The 19278-nt window shown below is 45.7% G+C and overlaps 1 protein-coding gene across 2 annotated transcripts in view; it reads left to right on the top strand.

Moving 5' to 3' along the window:
• LIX1L (limb and CNS expressed 1 like) overlaps positions 1-19278 on the top strand; it is a 125980-nt gene that overhangs the window by 29255 nt on the left and 77447 nt on the right. For both annotated transcript variants that reach the window (XM_085639104.1, XM_085639105.1), the window contains exons 2-3: positions 15975-16138; positions 18351-18491. In XM_085639104.1, the coding sequence (XP_085495230.1) occupies positions 15975-16138; positions 18351-18491 (305 nt within the window). The remainder of the gene's footprint in view (positions 1-15974; positions 16139-18350; positions 18492-19278) is intronic.

The following is a 19278-nucleotide window of genomic DNA, read 5'->3' as shown; positions in this document are numbered from 1 at the left end:
CATCAGGGCCACCATATCCAGTTCATTTGTCATATTGTTCAACAATTCCCCCTGAGCATGATGTTGAAAGTGGAAACTCCTCATACGGGGGCAACCCAACTCAGAAATACAAGATGTGGTTGGATTACCACAGGGGTGTATGTTAAAATCCCCAGAAACCAAAAGATTGTGCATGAAGGGCCCCAAAACATTTATTTTATTTGCTCCCAAGGTAGTAATGTTACAGGCCTCGTATGGACAAGCCACCGAATTGTAAAAATGTATAATTCCCCATCTAGTGTCCCCCCTTTTGGCTGACAATGCCAGGATTCCAGGGTTTATAGTTGGCATCACCTGAATCTGACAATCGACCGCCACAGAAATGTAAACAACTAGACCACCCTTTGGTCTTCCACTCACCGACGGAGTGGCCGGGACAAGAGAAGCCTTGTATCCTTCCAAAAATAGATCACAATCCACTGTCCAAGTTTCTTGGAAGCTGATTATCAAGAATTGCTTCACATATCGCACCCACAGTGGATCCTGAAGCTTATTGGCCAGCCCTGCAATGTTCCAGGATAAGAAATTGTCAACTCTCACCTGGGGGCCTTACAGCTACCTCGGGGCCTTACAGCTACCTCTGCTGGGGACTGGTTAAGAACAACAGGCTCCAGCTCAGGGGCTGTGAGGACCCTTAGTCAATCACAATCCTCGAAACCAGTTAGAGCAGCAAATATATTTAGCACAATTGAGGGATCGGCGCCAAACTGCCCACCTAATTCAGAGGATGAGTAGGCCATAGAAATAGGCTGTTGCCTAGGTGCTGGTCTATTTGACAACCCACCTCGGAGAGTTACCCTGGGGAAATTATCGGATGTATCCCTATAAGGGTCAGGCTTGCAGAAGTAGCCCAGAGGTAAAGCCCTAATAACAGATCCCAATAAGGGGGTGAGGCCGATATCCCTCGATAAAATACTGCCCGCAGTGTGGGGGTTATCAAAATTTACAATGACCCAATCACCAGAGCCCATTTTGCGTGAGCTCCCAATCCAGCTGACCCTGCGTGCCATAAGGATGTTTTTAGCCACGCGGGCACCCAGAGTGGTATTGTGTGTAAACCAGTGGGTTAGTTTATTTATCAGCTGCCCATGGTCTTCGTTAGCCCCTTTGGGGAGGGAGGGAACACTCCCCAAAACCACTACATAAGGGGTGGATTCGGGTGGGAGGTCCATAACTGGGAGACTCGTTAACTGTAAGTCCCTTCCTTCTGGCCTCCTTGCCCTATGAGGCACAGAGGACCCCGCTCCTGTAGGGGACGGACTTAAGAGTGCTGGAATATCTACACTAGTGGGCATGATGTTATTGGAACTGCTCTTATCTGGCACCTCACTATTTACTGCAGACCTCACAGATGACCCTTCCCCTGCTCCTATACCCCCGATAGCTATATGGTCTCTGCTAGTATTTGGATTAACTGTCGGGGTAGTCAGCGGTTTGCAACTAACCAACCCCTTTAGTTTCAGCAATCTAGCTTCTACTGAACTTATATTTTGAAAAATAGGATCCAATAAGGTGGACATCATAGTTTCTAGCCTGCCCTAGAATTTCCCCTCCTGTGTGCTATCGGTGAGCTGCACTAACATTGTCTAATTCATGGAAGTAAGGGGACCCTCTTTGCAAACATTTGTGGTGGGGACGGCTAGTATTTTCCTTCCAGATGAGCCCTGAGCAGACTTTTCCTGTTTGTAGTGGGGGATTCGTTGGTACGGGATGGCTTCAGTTTAGCTTTCTGCCCTCTGGTTGTAGCTTTAGGTTTAACAGGGCTAGGTTCTTGCTCAAAAGATGAGCGGGAAACAAGGTTTGTCACTGAATCCGGGGCAACAAGTGGGGACTGACTCAGCCGGGATGAAGATACATCCTGGTTGGATACCCCATAGAATCCGAGATTGCGGGGGTTAAAGAGTCTACCTTGCGAAGAGTGGGGCTCAAGAGAGAGTCTGCGTTCAGTGAGTTTTATTTCATTAATGAGGGCTGATTCTGCCCTCAATATGAAAGCGTCTAAAATTCCAGCCACACTTTTCCCCAAATTTGGCTTCCGCTTATTCATGTTGTCTATCTCTGAACACGCTAAATTCTTTTCTCAGGTCCCTTTTAAAGTGCTAAACCGTTTTTATGACAAAGTGCAAAGTGCAATATACGATGTGGAAAATGCGAAACGGTACTAAAGCACAAACCAGTAAAATGCCGTATGTTAAAAATCAACAAGACCTTCCATTAACACTAAAAGTGCAAAGTGCATATATGTTGTTTAGCAGCAATAATAATAGAAACATTTAAACAGTATAATAACACTAAAGTGCAGCGTGCAGTACTGGGCCCTGGATCAAAGGACAAAGATGAGGCCCATGTGCCCAATTGGGCAGAGTTCAGTATAGGGGATTTAGTCACACCTGGTCTGTTGGAGTATAGTACATAGAGGTTATGCTGATGACAATGGTACACCAGTACTGCCAGCAAGCTCAAATGATGGTAACAACAGAAAACAAACCGTACCTGCAAGCGAACTCCAAGTGCTACACAAACAAAAGCCCACGACCTCGGATGAAAGGGGGGTGGCCCTGCCCTGCCTCTTCCTGGCACTGACGGGCAAGGACGAGCCCGCCCTTGGCCCGGCCCGCGCACTTTCCTCGCTACTGGAGGTGGTTTTAATGCGCCTCTAGGCACGCTGTATCACGTCGCAGCGGTCGACGAAGCAGGGGTGGCCGGGAAGTGTAGTTTACGTGGCCGTTCCCCCTCACAACTAGTGGCGGCAAAATCCTTCAGCGCCGGCCGTTCACCTCAGGGCGGTAGTGGTGCCCCCTTTGGCTGCTGCCCCAGGCTGGAATAGTAGGTTTTGGCATCCTGCGCTGCGGGAAGCTGGGGGTGGTTTTAATGCGCCTCCAGGCGCGCTGTACCGTGTCACAGCAGTCGACGAAGCAGGGGTGGCCGGGAAGTGTAGTTTACGTGGCCGTTCTCCTCACGGCTAGTGGCGGCAAAATCCTTCAGCGCTTGCCGTTCACCTCACGGCGGTAGCGTGGTAGTGGTGCCCCCTTTTTGCTGCTGCCCCAGGCTGGAATGGTAGGTTTTGGCGTTCCATGCTGTGGGAGGCTGGGGGTGGTTTTAATGCGCCTCCAGGCGCGCTGTACCGCGTCACATCGGTCGACGAAGCTGGGGTGGCCGGGAAGTGTAGTTTACATGGCCGTTCCCCTCACAGCTGTTGGCGGCAAAATCCTTCAGCGCTAGCTGTACACCTCACAGTGGTAGAGCGGTAGTGATGCTCCCTTTTGCTGCTGCCCCAGGCTGGAATGGTAGGTTTTGGCGTCAAAGCAGTCTAGTGGCGCTATCCAGCGAACACACCCCAGCTCAATACATCAAGTCCTGTCTGGGAGGTGGCCACACCTCTGTGGCAGGAAATCTATTGTTCTACCTTCCCCTGAATGAGTTTGGCCGAACAGAAGGAGGAATGAATTGTGTCTGTGGTTGGCAGCAGCACTAGCTTGCTGGCAGACCCTGGAAGGCTGTTACTGGGATTACAGGGGGGGTACCCCAAGGGAGCCCCCAGTACATAGGATAATACTTTCAACACTGGAATCTGTGTTAGAGTATGATTCCAAAATGTTTGATACCAAACAGCACCGGGTTGGGTGCATCCACTCTATAGTTAGACATCTCGCAATTACGGAGGTCCACTATATGTATTAAAATGGCTGACCGCACTTACAAAGCCGTTAGAATCCAATCCGGGGTTGGTAGGGGTGTCTTGCTCTTGCAGGGGCGCCCTCCCACTTCTAACCAAGCACCCTGCCCTCAGGACTTAAGAGCATGCCGTAGGGGTGACTTGTAGGTTTAAAGTGCAGTGACCTTCGATAAAAGGAAACTTGTACCTGCCGTGAGAGGTGCAAGCACCAACGCACACAAGCTGCAATGGCAGGCCTTTGGTCACAGTTTAAGTGGACTCCCATGGGTGGCGCAATACATGCTGTAGCCCATGGGCGACCCCTGGTGTACCTATGACTTGGGTACCTTAATACCATTTACTAGGGACCTACAAGTGTACACCAGGAGCCAATTGTGGAGGAATGAAAGTACTTACCATAACCAATTTAGGGGAGAAAGCGCAGCTGCTGGTGTCCCGATTAGCCGGATCATAGCAGACTGTCAAAAACACACTGACACCAGGCAAAAAGAGGAAGAACCATGCTAGAAGAAACCTACCTTCCTACATGGCCCTAAAGGCTGCACATCGCACTTTGAATTGAAGTGTGAGGTCCGCCAGGGCAGTATTCAGAAGCCTTTTTTTCCTTCTATTTTTTAATATCAACCGATTGTGATCCGTTTTAGAAGAATGACCCCTGGATGTCCCTAGAAATGGAGGTTATCAAATCCCTTCTCTGCTTTATGTAGAAGTGTTTGAAAAGGGGGTCTCTAGTTGGTTTAGGTATGCACATTGTCCAAGTTGGGACCCTTCCTTCTAGTCAGGATAAGGGGATTATACTTCTAAAATAACCCCCTGCTCACCCCCTTGATAGCTTGTCACAAGCAGTCAGGCTTATCTCAGAGGTAGTGTGTTAAGTGTTTGCACATGACACACAGTAATACAGTGAAAACTCTACAAAAGGACACCACCCCAGCTTTACAAAAATAGCCAATATTTATCTATGTAAAACAAGACCAAAACAATAAAAATCCAACATACAGTAATCAAGATGTGAATATTGCAAGAATAACCTAGAAATACATTTCCTTGAAGTCGATATCCTTGTCCGGGGCTACGCGGAGTGGTGAACAAACACATCCAACAGTTCAGGCTGACCACGGCATCGCAGGCCAGCTACGATGTCAGGAAGACCCGTAAACCGTAGCTTGGAAATGCAGGACGTTGTGGACCTTGGACCTTGCAATGGGATCCAAAGATGTGCAGTCGGCAGACGGTTGCTCTGGAGGTCAGTGCAGGAGTCGCCGAGCCCTCGAAACCACACGCTTTGCAGATCGAACTCTGTGAAGTTGAAGTCTGGTACGCCAGTGTCTGTAGGTGTCTGGGCTGTGGTGAGCGGTGCAGCAGTGTAGTGTGCGGTGCCCTGAGGTTGCGGTACAGGCAGAGGTTTGATGACTGCGTCCATTGGTGTCAGTGAGACCAGGGCTACAAGCGAAGTGGGACAATGCTCGTCACAGTGCTGGCAGTGCCGACTTCATTGTTGAAGCGCTGTCTCTGGCAGACAATCAGAAGTAGATGGTGTTGGTAGGCCAAGGCTGCAGTGTGGGACGGGGCCGTGCATCGAGTAACTTATGAGCAGTGCCCTCAGGCCATGGTGTAGGGAACGGCGTCTGTCGGGATGGAGCATCGTCGTCTGGGATACGAGGGCGGTGATGTGAAGGAATGCGGTGCCTTCAGGGCATCGTGTAAACACCGGCTCAGTGGTGGCATTGGTCGGCATTGTAGATGAGACCAGGGCTGTGGTGTGAAGCAGGGCGATTTTCTCTGTGGAGCCGGCAGTGGTGTCAGTGACTGCTTCGGTTTGCTTTTTCTTCTGTTGCAGCTCAAAGCACACAGTTCCCAGTGCTAGAAGTATTTGTAGTTCCTGAGACTTCTTGAACAGGGGGCAAGCTCTACCTCATGCCCATGGAGACACTCTGGGAAAATAAGTTGCGGAAAGTCCAGTCCAATGCCTTTCACTGCCCAAGACAGAAGCAGCCACTGTAGAACAACACAGCAGAGCACACAGTAAAGAGGTAGTTCCTCCTCACAGCTTCTCCAGCTCTTCTTCTTGGCAGGTCCCTTAGTCCAACTGAGTTTTAAAGTTCTATGGTCAGGGACCCAACATTTATACTGCTTTTCCCTTTAAAGTTTTAGGCAGAAAGGCTGAGTTCAGTAGAAACCAGTTCTGTCCTCACTAGTATTGTGCTGACTCCTCCCACCACTCTAAATACAGACAAGGCCTATTCAGCCTGGCTATGAGTCACCCAGGAAAGGCAGGACACCTGAAACTCCCCCCCCCGTGACTGTCTAGTGTGAATGCACATCCCCAGCACAACACTCCAAAACCAGATGGTGACTACACAAACGGGCAGAGACACACAATATGGCTAAGTAAGAAAATGCCACTTCCTAAAAGTGTCCTTTTCAGACACACTATTAAAAAAAAACCTTTACTAAAAGAGTGCCTAAACTCAATTTCTCTGTTTGTCCCAATTGAAAGTTACACATGTAAAATGTTACAGTGCAGCTCCAAAGATAGCCTGTTGGACAGACAGCTTTTCAACAGTGAAAAATGAAATGCACAGTATTTCACTATCAGGACATGCAAAACACGCCAGTACATTTCCTACCTTTCACATACACTGCACCCTGCCCGTGGGAGTACCTAGGGCCTACCTCGGGGGGTTGCCTTACATGTAAGAACAAGCATTTGCAATGCAATAGGTCTCGCATTTACGCGAGTTTGAGCTATTGACATTACAAATAATAATGCTTTTTTTTTTTTAAGCATAAACAAAAGGCATTGTTATTTACAATGCCAATAGCTGAAACTCTCGTAACTGCGAGACCTATTGCATTGCAAATGCTTGTTATCTTTATGTTGTCGGTGTCTAGCTGTTATGGATACAGCCTCTGAGCTGAAGGGTGACAGGAAATGCGAAAGGGCACTAGAGCCGTGAGCAGTCAACTGTTACGGATATTCTTAATTTGGTGCCTGGAGGAAAAGGCACACGGGCCTTCTGAGGCAGTAATTGGCAGATAAGCAAAGAACACTGTCAAACAACACACACGTTCATTGAAACGTCAATCAAAGTGTGTTTGGGGCGATCGCATTTGTTTAAAGACAGTGTGCAGATGCTTGTTTGATAGCAGTCGCTATGCGGGATAAGCACGGGCCTTAGGGCTCCTTAGATGACCTCACTTGAGCAAATACAGGAAACTCCATGCCATTACTGCACACCACATTCCAGCCCACACATTTCCTGTGAAGGGGCATCCCTTTAAAGATCGCCCAAAAAGAGACAATGTGGAAACAGCACTCCTTCGTAAAAAAAAAACGCGAATTAAATTTAGTAACTGTTGTGGTTCGAAGCTGGATAAAGAACTAGAGCAGGAAGCAAACACACATTAAGATCAAGTTTAATGTTTAAGGAATACATCCTACACAAGTTGCCTACTCACTAAAAGCCGTGTAAACATGCAATTTCTAAGATTCACCTGCCTATTTAAAAATGTTGTCACTTTCAGCCTTTTCCGAGCTTATTTCCCAATTGAAATGTGGAAAATATAGACGTGGTGTCTAAAAAATATAACAACAAAAAATTATTGTAAGGGCATAAAACCACTTATTGTGATGTCATTTCCTGCGATGCGATTGTGATTTGCATATGATAATTAGTCCCCCCGACTATACGTGTGCTCTGGGCTGAACATTAAATATAAACAAACTAAAACGTTCAACGGAGCCGCTGTTCTACGACCACGTGCATAAAGTATCCAAACATTAAACTCGAAAAGGGCGCTGCGATTCCGAAAACGCTACGGGATCGCACAAAGGGGCTATACAGACGCACGTAGTGACATAAAACGAATGTTTCCTATCGTAAATCTTGGAATGCTGGCACTCCCCTCCCGCCGCTGTGAACCATGTACACAAAGTGCTGTGTTTTACCCTAAGCTGTAAATCGCCCTGGCGAGGCCCCTTTCTATCTGAGCTTCACAAAGCTACTTTAAGACACCGCAGGAAGGGGGTGGCAAATGGTGTGCACTTTCACGGCCGCTTTGATGTCCTCAGTGGCCGCGCGGCTCACTGAGGACATCAAAGCGGCCGTGAAAGTGATCAGGCAGTGCTTTTCAGGCTGCCAAATGGTGCGCGCGCCCGGCGAACATGCACTGTATTTGGAGGCCTGAAAAGCACTCGTTTGCACTTCCAGATTCCCCCTGTAACAAAAGCTCTCGCGAGAGCAGCGCTAAAGCGCTGTCTCAGGCGAGACCTAAAAAGGAAGGTTGAGGCCTGGCAATGGGGTGCACTTGCCAGGCCAACATGTCAGTCAAAATTGCGTGTAGCCGGTCTGAGACACATTTCTAAGGCTACTTGCAAGCACACTAGTAACATTTAATTTGCAGGGCCTGGGCACACGTGCACATTACTAGGGACTTCGTAGCAAATCAAATAAGCTAATCATGGAAACACCTATCCATACACAATTTACATGGCAAGCATATGAACTTTAGCACTGATTAGCAGTGGTAAAGTGCCCAGAGTCCTAAAACCAATAAAATATGGGTCAAAAACAGGAGGCCAAATAGCAAAAAGTTTGGGGGTAAACCTGCCAAAAATGCCAGGTCTAACAAGATGACACAGTTTTAATTGTGTGTACTGCTAGGGGATCACAGTGTCTTTCTGAATAGATTTAAAAAAAATGTTTTATCATTTTATGTATGGCCTCGATCTTGCCACAAATTTTTCTAAATCTCAGGTGATGGTGTTCGGCCCAAATAATAGCCCTGCAATTTGTGGCAAAGGGTCATGTTATCAGCCAGGTTGGCAATTTCCGATACCTTGGTGTTTATTTGGATTCTCATCTTATTTGCCATCCGGTAAATTAATCAAAACATGTCCTTAACAGGGCCATCTACATACAGCATAGGCGATTCTTCTCGCTGGCTAGGGCGCACTGATCTGAAGACAGTTCTGGATATCTTTAAGGCTAAATGCATCCCCTTAGTTGGTTATGGACCCATTGCATCCATCCAAATAGCAGAAAAAAAGGTTCCTTTGGGGCTCTTCAGGATCCCACAAAGCACACCCTTTGAGGTCACCCACAAAGAATTGGATATGGGTTATGTTTCTGATTTTATTAGTCTTCGTCCCTTGCTTCTTTGGCTTTCAGTTTGAATGAAGGGCGAGCTGGAGTTTAATAGATACATTTTTCATGCTTGCATGGGCCTGGATAATTCGTTACAAATTCCTAGGTTACATTATGTTTCAACCAACTTAAACTCTAGGTAAACCTGGACTGTTTTTGTTGTTTTTTTACCAGATTGTATTGTCTAAACCAATCACATTTGGGTGAAACAGGCATTTGGAGATAAGGTGGTGGCGGAACTGGAGTCACTTGCCTTGAACAAGCCTTTCATACTTAATTTGATATTACTGAAAACCATTAATGGTATGGAGCATTACCTGACCTTCGATATTTCTAGCTGCCATCGAAGACTGTTGACTGTTTTTAATTTCTTTTTATTAAACAAAACAAGCTTCAAGCATATGCATTATACAGTATACATTTAAAGCATTTATCAGACATGACAACTATCAGGTCATTGTATCCCGACTTCTGAAATAAAAAATATGCGTGGAGACCAGCAAAGCCAATTGGAGTATGTCCCTGAGCACCCCATAAAAACCACATGATGTTCCACACAAGTCTCATCGCAGGCCTCTATATTCTGTCCAGGGCCCCCATATTTTTCCCCATTTTCGTGGGCAGCCCCGGCTTTGAAATACCACCTGCTGTGCGCCGCTGCACCGATCCATATCACTGAGCCAGGCAGCCACCGTCAGAGGTTCGGATGCCTCCCCAAGCTTAAGTTATGTTTCTCTTAACAAGCCCCACAACCCCCCCCCCCCCCCCCCCCCTTGCCGGAGCCAGCCACACTTTGGCCCATTTTGGCCACGTGAATTCTCCCGTAACACCAAGAATCTGCCATCTGGGCTCAAGCGGAACTCGTTCACTCGTTACAGCTTCCATTGCCCGGGTAACACCCTTCCAGAATTTCTGGATCATGGGACAGGACCACAAAATATGGAAAAAGAAACCCTTCTCGCTGCCTCCCCTGAGACAATCCGTGGAGCCTCCTCCCTTAATATACACCTGCGCCATTCTCAAGGCATATGACCTGTGGAGGATACGGAGTTGGACCAGTCGAAATCGTGCTCTGACAGCTATTTCCCTAGGGCATTGGAGGGCCTCTGCCCAGTCGTCGTCCTCTAGCAGGCCCACATCTGTTTCCCAGGCCTCCCGAAAGGGGCCCAAACAATCTAGAGTGTTGTTCACCAGCTTTTTGTACGTTAATGACACTGCCTTTTGAATCATGGGTTCCAAGAGCAACCTGTCCTCCAATGGGGTGTATTCTGGGAACACTATCCCTTCTTTCACGTGGCAGTGGAGTGCCGAGTGCAGCTGGCAGTAGCGAAGAAATTCTCCTCCACTCATCTGGAAGCCCTCTCGCAAACTATCGAAGGTTATCCTAGCACCACCTCTCCAGACATCTCCAAGCAAGTCGATGCCTAGAAGGCTCCCTCTCCGGAACCCTAACAGCTAGTGCACTTCTTTAAGGAAATTCCCCTCCCATAGTGGGGTCTGTTCGGTGAGTTTCTGAGCCCACCCCGTCAATCTAGTTGCTCTATGCCAAATATCTATGGCCATTTTTGTATGTGGTGGTAGATGTGCTGAGCCCCCACCCTTTCGATAGAGTTCTCCCAAATGACTGCCCGAGCCCAATGTCAATCTGTCAACCCTATATGCTGGATCCTCTAGTGGAGAAAAGACCCAGCCATTGATACTGATAAGATGGGCTGCCCAATAGTATTTTCTGAGGTCCGGGACTGCCAGCCCCCTTCATACGCTCCCTTCTGCAGTTTCTTGAGCGCAATTCCTGGACTTCCTCCCCCCCCCCACCCCACAATAGCAGGCGTAATTCAGAGTCTACCAACCGAAAGGTGGAGTCCCGAATGTGAAACGGGAGTGTTCTGTAGGACGTACAGTAGGCGCGGAAGGGCCATCATCTTGAAGAGGACAGCCCGTCTCATGAGGGAGACCACTCCAGTGCATCACGTCCTCACACAATCGGGATAGCTGCTCCTGCAGTTTCAGTTGTGTAAATTCCACTTCATTCTTAGTGATCCAAATGCCCAGGTATTTAAATTCATCCTGAATTCCCAGTTCTGAACATGCGGACGTTAGGACCGGAAGGTCCCCCGCATGAGGAAAAACCCGAGACTTGTCCTCATTCACACTATATCCAGAGTAGGAGTCAAAGGATCGTATGATATGAATAAGCTGATGGAAGGTCTGTCGGGGCCGATGTGCGTAGAGAAGGATATCGTCTGCATATAATGAAATGCGCTCTTCTCAGCCCCCTCCGAAATCGATCCCTTTCACCACTGGGTCCCTTCTAATCAAAGGTGCCAAAGGCTCAAGTGCCAGCGCAAAGAGCATCGGGGACAGAGGACACCTCTGTCTTGTCCCCACTATGCAACGCAAAAGCTCTGTAAATAGCCCCGTTAACCCGCACCCTGGCCATTGGGTGTTTATATAGCAATCGGATCCACCGTTGCTGTCACGTGCCAATGCCCATCTTCCCCAGCACAGCAAAAAGGCATGGCCATTCGATACTATCAAACGCCATCCTCTCATCTAGAGAGGAGGGCTGCTGGGACCTCCGGCTGCCTTTGGATCATACATGACTCTAAATAAGCGTCTCAGGCTCAATCTCGTGCTCCTATGGGGCATAAACCCGGATCGTTCTGGATGAATCAAAGATTGTATAAGCGGACCTCACCGGTTCGCAATAATTTTGGCTAAAACTTTAGCTTTGAAGTTTAGGAGGGCTATAGGTCTGTAGGAGCTGCAGAGATCGTGTGGTTTTCCTTTCTTAAGAAGAAATACGATAGTAGCCATTCTCATATGTTCCGGTAGTCGTCCTCCCTCAGAAGCCTCCTTAAACATTTCTAACATGTACAGAGCCATCTTGCCCGCCACACATTTAAACATTGCAGTGGGTAGACCATTTGGGCCCGCTGCCTTCCTAGATTGTAAATCTCTCATGGAACTCTCTACCTTCTCCAAGTGGAAATCCGATTCATGCACCTCCCTGTCCTCGGAACCTAGGGTTGGCAGAGAGATGTCTTGCAGAAAATCCTTACTTTCCGATTTCCCCCTTCATGGATTGGGATTGGTAAACGCTTTCAAAATATTTGGCAAAAATTTCTGTCAGGACTGCCCCGGTACCTCCCTGCGTCCCTGCATCAGACCGAATCTCGGACACCCAATTGCAATTCCTGTCCCTGCGTTCCAGCCAAGCGATTAGTTTGTTGCCTTTATCCCCCAGATCATACACTACATTGTGTAGCAATCGCGTGAGCCCGCGCCGTGTTATCGGCAAGGTCCCAAAGGGATCGTTCTTTAAATTTGAGGGAATGTTTGAGTCCACTCACCTCCCCCGTGGCTTCGGTTATAGTGCGCTCCAGGGCAAGTATGTCCTGTTTGAGATCTTCGCATTGGCGACGTTTCTCTTTGCGTTGCGCACTGCGTTCTGCCTTCACAAAGTCCCTTGCCACCTCCTTGTAGGCCTCCCAAAGAATACCGGCGGAACTAACGGAGCCCACATTTTTAGTACACTGACTCTTTTAGGCTCAATTTCTTTTCACAGCTTATGCCTTCTAGCCATAGCTGCTTTTAAGGATTCTGGTTTGCTTGTATATATGTGTTTACGTTAGTTTTATTCATAAAGTCTTATATTGCGCGAACAAGACCCTATGGGGTATCGGAGCGCTTTACATGAAGGAGTAGGTTGGATATAGGTTTGAGATCAAGAACCAATCACCTATACGAGCGAGGAACAGACACTGAAAATTTACAGATTATTAAGCTTTACCACCAAAGGGAGTCAGCAAAGTGGTAGCATCAGCAGATTAATAACCGGTAGGTATAAAATCAATGAATGCAAGAGGTTAATCAAAAAATGCTTTCACTTCTTTTTTGATGGAGGCGGTCTTTGAAATCAAGCGGACACCCAGAGTCGGAGAATTCCAAATCTTAAGGGCGATACCCATGAAGGCTCTATTGCACGTTTTTCTTTTTACGGAAAAGTTGTGGTTTCAAGAGCAGAGGGGTAGCACTTCACGATCTGTGTCCCCCTATAGTTCAAGCTTTTGTGCCAAATACTTGGAGGTATTGAAACGTAGGGCTTTATGAGTTGGGCACGCAATCTTTAGTTGAATTCTTGCCTCATAAGGGAGTCAGTTCAGGGATTTTATGTCCGGTGACAAGTCTGGTAGCAAAGTTAAGAGTGGCCCTTAGAGGCGCCAACTTCCATATAGGCAGGCCGTATAGTGTGGCACTTCCGTAATCCAGCCCGGGCTACACAAGAGCTTGGACCGCAAATTTAAGGTCGTCCTGTGGGAGAAAGGGTTTTAGTTTCCTTAGCAATGTCATATAATAAATTTGCTTCTTTGGTGGCAGTACTGATGTGTGCCTGCAAATTCAGATATTTGTCTATTATAATTCCCAGAGATCTAGCAGAGGCTATAATGTGAGGAGAACAGTTGAGGGCAGTTAGATGCTTTATTCCGAGGTCGATCTTGATAATGTTGTTAGGGGAAGTAATGAGGAAGAATTCTGTTTGCCAGCATTGAGCTTGAGATTGTTGCTAGTGAGCCAATGCTGAGTGTTTTGTGAAGTAGAGCTGAGGGAGATAATGTCTTCTGGGGAGGAGATTTTCAGATACAATTGGGTGTCATCTGCATACATCTGATGATGAATGTTAGCAGTTTTCAGAGACTCTGCAATAGGTTCTTAAAATAAATTGAAGAGAATGGGTGAGAGGGCTACCCCAAGGTTGACCGCGAAGGGCTGAGAAAGGGATTAATTAACCTTAACTTTTTGCATTCTATTGTGGAGGAATGAGGTGAACCAATGCAGTACAGACCCTGATAATCCCATCCTCCGTTCAAGTCGGTTCAGTAGACTGTTGTGTTTAACAGTGTCAAATGCAGAAATCCAGCATTTTTTATATGTCATCAGCAATGTGTGTGGGTGCTGATTCAGTGGTGTGATCTTGAAGGACAAAGGACTGGTGTTGGTCCAAGAGTTGGAAGTTATCTATGTGGTTGAAAAGTTGGATCTGGACATATTTTTCCAGAAGCTCAGCCAGGGTGGGGATGATGGAGATTAGACAGAAGTTGTTAAGATCTGAGCAATCTGCAGTTAGTTTTTTCAAAATAATGGGGGGTGGTGGGGGGGGGTTACCTTCCCTACTTTTAGGTAGTCCGGATAGTGCCTTGACTAAGCGAGGCATTTACGATCTTAAACCATGAGGGTAGACTAGACTTAAGTCAGGTAAAGGGTCGATAAAATGATTAGATGGGTTCAAAGGTAAAAGAATGTTGTAAATGTCACTTTCATGGAGGGGTTTTGGAAGTGTTCCTAGAGGTATTATTTTTGGAGACTTGCCAAGGGTGACCAGCCAGATCAGCGATCTGGGAGGTTTGCGGAAGGATATGCAAGACAACCGGAAATAGTTTCCTTGTGGAGTCATTTTCAATTATTTTAGTTTTTCCTGGAGAAGGAAGCCAAGTCCTCACAATTTGGGAGTGTGGTGGACGCATTGTCAAGCTGGCTTGGTATGTTGAGCGATGGTATGTTGAGTGATTGCGTCTTGACAATTTCAAAAAGGTTTTTGGGTTGATTTCTGGCTTGGTCTAGCTGGGTTCTGAAGAAGTTGGCCATCACATTTTTTAATCTTGTGTTGTATGTGTTCCTCATTGATTTTAAAAAGTTTAGGTGCTCCGTGGAGGGCAAGGACCTCCAGGCTCTTACTGCTAATCTCAGACTGGGTCTTACCAAGTTCATGTTGCTGTTGAACCAAGATTTGGAGATTTTGATGGATGTGTTTTTTAGTTGAGGGGGGTGATTGATTGAGTCAAGGACGTTCAAGGCGGCGGTTTCGTGGAAGTCTGTGAGGTCGTGAACATCTACCATGTCCGTCTGAGGAGACAATGTGTCGTTACAGAGGGTAGATAAATAATTAGGGTTTATGTTTCGAAGACTTCCTTTCCATTGTTTTTTGTTTTCTTCAGTTGAGCTCTCTTCGCGATCACAGTCACCTGGATGAGGAAGACAATACGGTAGTGGTCTGTCCAGTCCCAGGTTATAATGGACTCCAATGTGGTGTTGCCCATTTTTGCATTGATAAGGTCCAAGGTCTCACCCTTGATGTGAGTAGGGCTGTCACAGATTTGGGTCAACTTGTGGTTTGACACAAAGTATTTAAACCTGTTCACTGCATGGCCATTTGGATAATTCTAGTGGAGATTAAAATTCCCAACGAAGATCTAGGTCTCTTGAGGGTCATCGCTGGTTGAGATGAACTTCCATGATTTGTTCAATGAAAGGTAAATTGTCTCCAGGAGAGTGGTAGAGCGCATGTAGTTTACAAATAAGGCTATTATTGCTATTGATGCGAAGATATTCACAAGCGGGCAGGGGGGCAGTTTCTGACTGAATCAAAGAGAGGATGTTACGGTAGATGCAGGCTATCCCCCCCCCCCCCCCCCCCCCCCACCACCAGGTTTCTTAGTTCTATCTAGTCGAATGATGCTGTGACTAGGGGGGACTAGTAGGTCTAAAATAGGAGGACATGAGTTGTTCAACCATGTTTCCGTGAGGGTAACCATATCAAGCTTGTGTTAGGATTAGGTCATAAATTGTGTGTGATAACGTCTTTATCGCTGATACATGTACATAGTCATGATCTGCCCCAAATAGCGACTTGTGCCACAAATTCATACAGCCTCTTTTGTTACCTATGAATTTTATTCAAATGAGACCTGTGTTATTGGTTTTTATCAACCCCCACAGTTTTTTTTTTTTTTTTTTTTTTTTATCAGTGTATCTTTCTGGTGTTTTGAAGCAAGGTGAACTCTGACCTCTTTAATTTTGTATTGCTGCTGTTTTGACTAATATATTATATCTGGCTTGACATATGACTTTGCTTCTAAAATCGAATAAAGTATATATTGATTTATTGATTGAGTTCTGTGTAAAAACATTCACCGGATGTAACGTTCAGAAAACATTTAACACATTGTTGCGCAATAACATTAGTTCCATTGTGAACCAATATTCATTTACTAACTGACATATTTCTAGAACATATTTGACTGGCTCCAACCTGCCTCCTCTTTCTACAGTTAATGTAGTCGAAGCGCTTCAAGAATTCTGGCAGATGAAGCAGACGCGTGGTGCTGACTTGAAAAACGGAGCTCTTGTGGTGTATGAGATGGTCCCATCCAACAGTCCTCCATATGTCTGCTATGTCACCTTGCCTGGTGGAAGCTGTTTTGGCAGTTTTCAGGTAACAAAAGGGAGAGTAAGCCCTGGAAGCTGAGTTTGTTTTGATGAATCATTTGAAGTTGATTGCATATTGTATTGTAATTGCATTTTTATAGCGCATACTACCCATGACGAGGTGTCTAAGCGCCTTTTCGGCGAGTAGCACGCTACTCTGGCACCCATAACGGATTAGTGTTGAATTAGTATAGTGAAATATGAAAGTAATTAAAGTGGTGGATAGGTTAGTCAGTTATTTGGATTTGGAAGAATAGCGGAAGGATAGAAGAGGGGAAAAAAGGCTTGTATTTATATAATGCTTGTTACCTCTGGGGTGTTGAAGGGCCTTTTTTTTTATTTTTGGGGCAGTAGCATGCTACTCTGGAAACCCATAAAGGATTAGTGGTGAAATAGTATGGTGAAATATGAAGGTAATTTGAGTTGTGGATATTAGTCAGTTATTTGGAGTGAGAAGGATAGCGGAGGGAAAGAAGGGGAGAAAGGTTTGCATTCATATAGCGCTTATTACCCTTGAAGGGATGTTGAAGCGCTTTTCTGGTGAGTAGCACGCTACTCCGGAACCCATAAAGGATTAGTGTTAAAAATGAGTATAGTGAAATATGAAGTAATTTGAGTGGTGGATATGTTATTCAGTTATTTGGATAGAGAAGGGTAGCGGCAGGATAAAAGAGGGAAAGAGGTTTGTATTTATATAGCGCTTGCTACCCCTGATGGGGTTTAAAGTGCTTTTTTAGGTGAGTAGCACGCTACTCTGGAACCCATAAGGATTAGTGTTGAATTAGTATAATGAAATATGAAGTAATTTCAGTGGTGGATATGTTAGTCAGTTAATTGGATTTGGGAAGGGTTGGGTAGGGGTAGAAAAAGGAAAAGGTGTGCATTTATATAGCTCTTGTAACCCTGATGCGGTGTTGAAGCGCTTTATTGGCAAGTAGCACGCTACTCTTGAACCCATAAAGGATTAGTGTTTAAAAATAGTACAGTGAAATATGAAAGCAGTTTGAGTGGTGGATATGTTATTCAGTTCGATAGAGAAAGGTAGCGGAGGGATAGAGGGGAAAAAGGTTTGCATTTATATAATGCTTACTTACCTCTGATGAGGAGTTGAAGCGCTTTTTGGGCGAATAGCACGCTACTCTGGGACCCATGCATATGCTTCTTACAGTCTTACATCTTGCATATGAAGGGAATTCACATTCACCTCTGACTCTTTTTAGCTCACATTTACAGCAGCTCCACAAAAGGGTTGTCATAAACATCTACTTATGGTAGCATGTACGAAGGGCTAGTCTAATAAATCATTTATTTCCTTCATTGCTTCCTCCATAGTTGTTATGTAGTTAAGAGAAGGACTTCCTGCCATGGCATTTATCTCCACTCCACCCTTACTGATTGAGGTTCAACAGATGATTTGGTAAACAGCTGCCCCTGGCACACTAGATCATCACACAGGAGTTATGGTGAGAAAGAAACCAGCTGCTTAGGTCATTTTGAAAATCTATAGGATTCATGCCTTTGAAAAACAAGGTAGTCTTTCAGCACTCCAGTTGGAGTTAAGGAGTGCAACACAGAGGGTGCAGATGCCTCCCACCCGGTCTCTCACAAGCACTAACAAAGCGAAATGCCACGTCGTAGCACAACTTTTTAAAAAATAACTTTTAGCCATGTTGCTGGGCAGCATGTCTTAAATCATAGACCAAGCCAATAGGTCGCATCGGTAAGACCTGTTGGTTTTGAAATGCTTGTTTTTTTCTGGTGGGAACAGTTGGGTGGGAAGGGCCAAACAATCGGTCGTATCAGTGCACATGAAAACCGGACAAAAGGAAGCGCCAGCAATAATCGTCAGAGTGGAGCCGCTAAAGTACTGAACCGCAGAGTCGAAATATGTGAAGACCATTCACTAGCCACCCTATAGAGGAGAGCAAAGCCTGGATTGAGAGTTGTGGCAAAAGGTATACACCCGGAGCCCTTGTTAAAGTGTTGCACAAATGTGTGATATACGCTGCTTGGTTCTATCTCACTATTTCAGGCGCTACCCACATTTTCATGATACTTATTTAGCATGGCATAAATTCTAGGTGTATTTTTCCTCCTTGAATAAATGTTAGTTAAATGCATCATAGCGAACTAGTGATTATTTTGTGGATTTTGAGGAAGAGATTAATTTGCGGTCACTTTTCTGTTGCGTCTTTTTGATTGATGTGTTGTGTTTCTAGTTCTGTCCAACCAAAGCAGAAGCAAGACGCAGTGCGGCAAAGATTGCGCTAATGAACTCTGTCTTCAATGAGCACCCATCCCGCAGAATTACTGACGAGTTTATAGAGAAGAGCGTCTTGGAAGCGTTGGCAACTTTCAATGTAAGTAATTGTAATATTTGACAATTTTTTTGCGCTGTATCAGAGGGCTCCAACATGTGTAGAGACGTTTGCTTCTTACTCCGCTCTTTTCTGGCACGACATATTGCACAAATACTCCTGGAACGCGATCAGGCAAAATTAATATTTTAGATCATTTATTATTGGTCTATTTATCTTTGAAAATTAAGTTTTTCTGTACCGTGCTCCGTCTATTTTCTTTTTATTCTAGATTGGAGTGGCAGTATTGATGATTACTGTGGCCTCCAGATGCTTTACAAACAGATTTGCATGAGCTGTAGCGGGCTGCTTATGTCCACAGAGCAGTTCATAGCAACGAATTATAGATCAGTGAGCTACTTTGTTCTAACAGCAGCTGTATACTTGCACATACAACTTTGTGTGCTGATCTAGAAGACGAGTCGATGCACAAAGCGTGTCCTCGGCAGGTAAAAAAGATGTAGGTAATGACCAGGTATTGTAGATTATTTCTACATGGTATATTTTTATGATTAGTTTTTCTCTTTTGTAAAGATGTCACATTAAAATAGTGAAAGATGATGAGTGGAAGAGTTGCAAAAGTCTGAGGCATTGGCAGATTTTTTTTACCCCACTTTGTACAGACGTGGTGCAACCATATGCATTGCATATTAGTCTTGTTTCTGTTCCAGTATATACAGTCAGCCCCATATACCAAGTCCTCTCTCAACAGGAAAGTAAGCAACCCCACCAGTTTCACCTTTGTTTCTCTTCATTGAGGTACAGTATGGATCCTATGGTACAGTATGCT

Source organism: Triturus cristatus, chromosome 12, assembly GCF_964204655.1.
Source record: "Triturus cristatus chromosome 12, aTriCri1.1, whole genome shotgun sequence".
NCBI lineage: Eukaryota > Metazoa > Chordata > Amphibia > Caudata > Salamandridae > Triturus > Triturus cristatus.
Note: the sequence above shows the minus strand (reverse complement) of the source record. Positions and strands in the feature narration are given on the sequence as shown.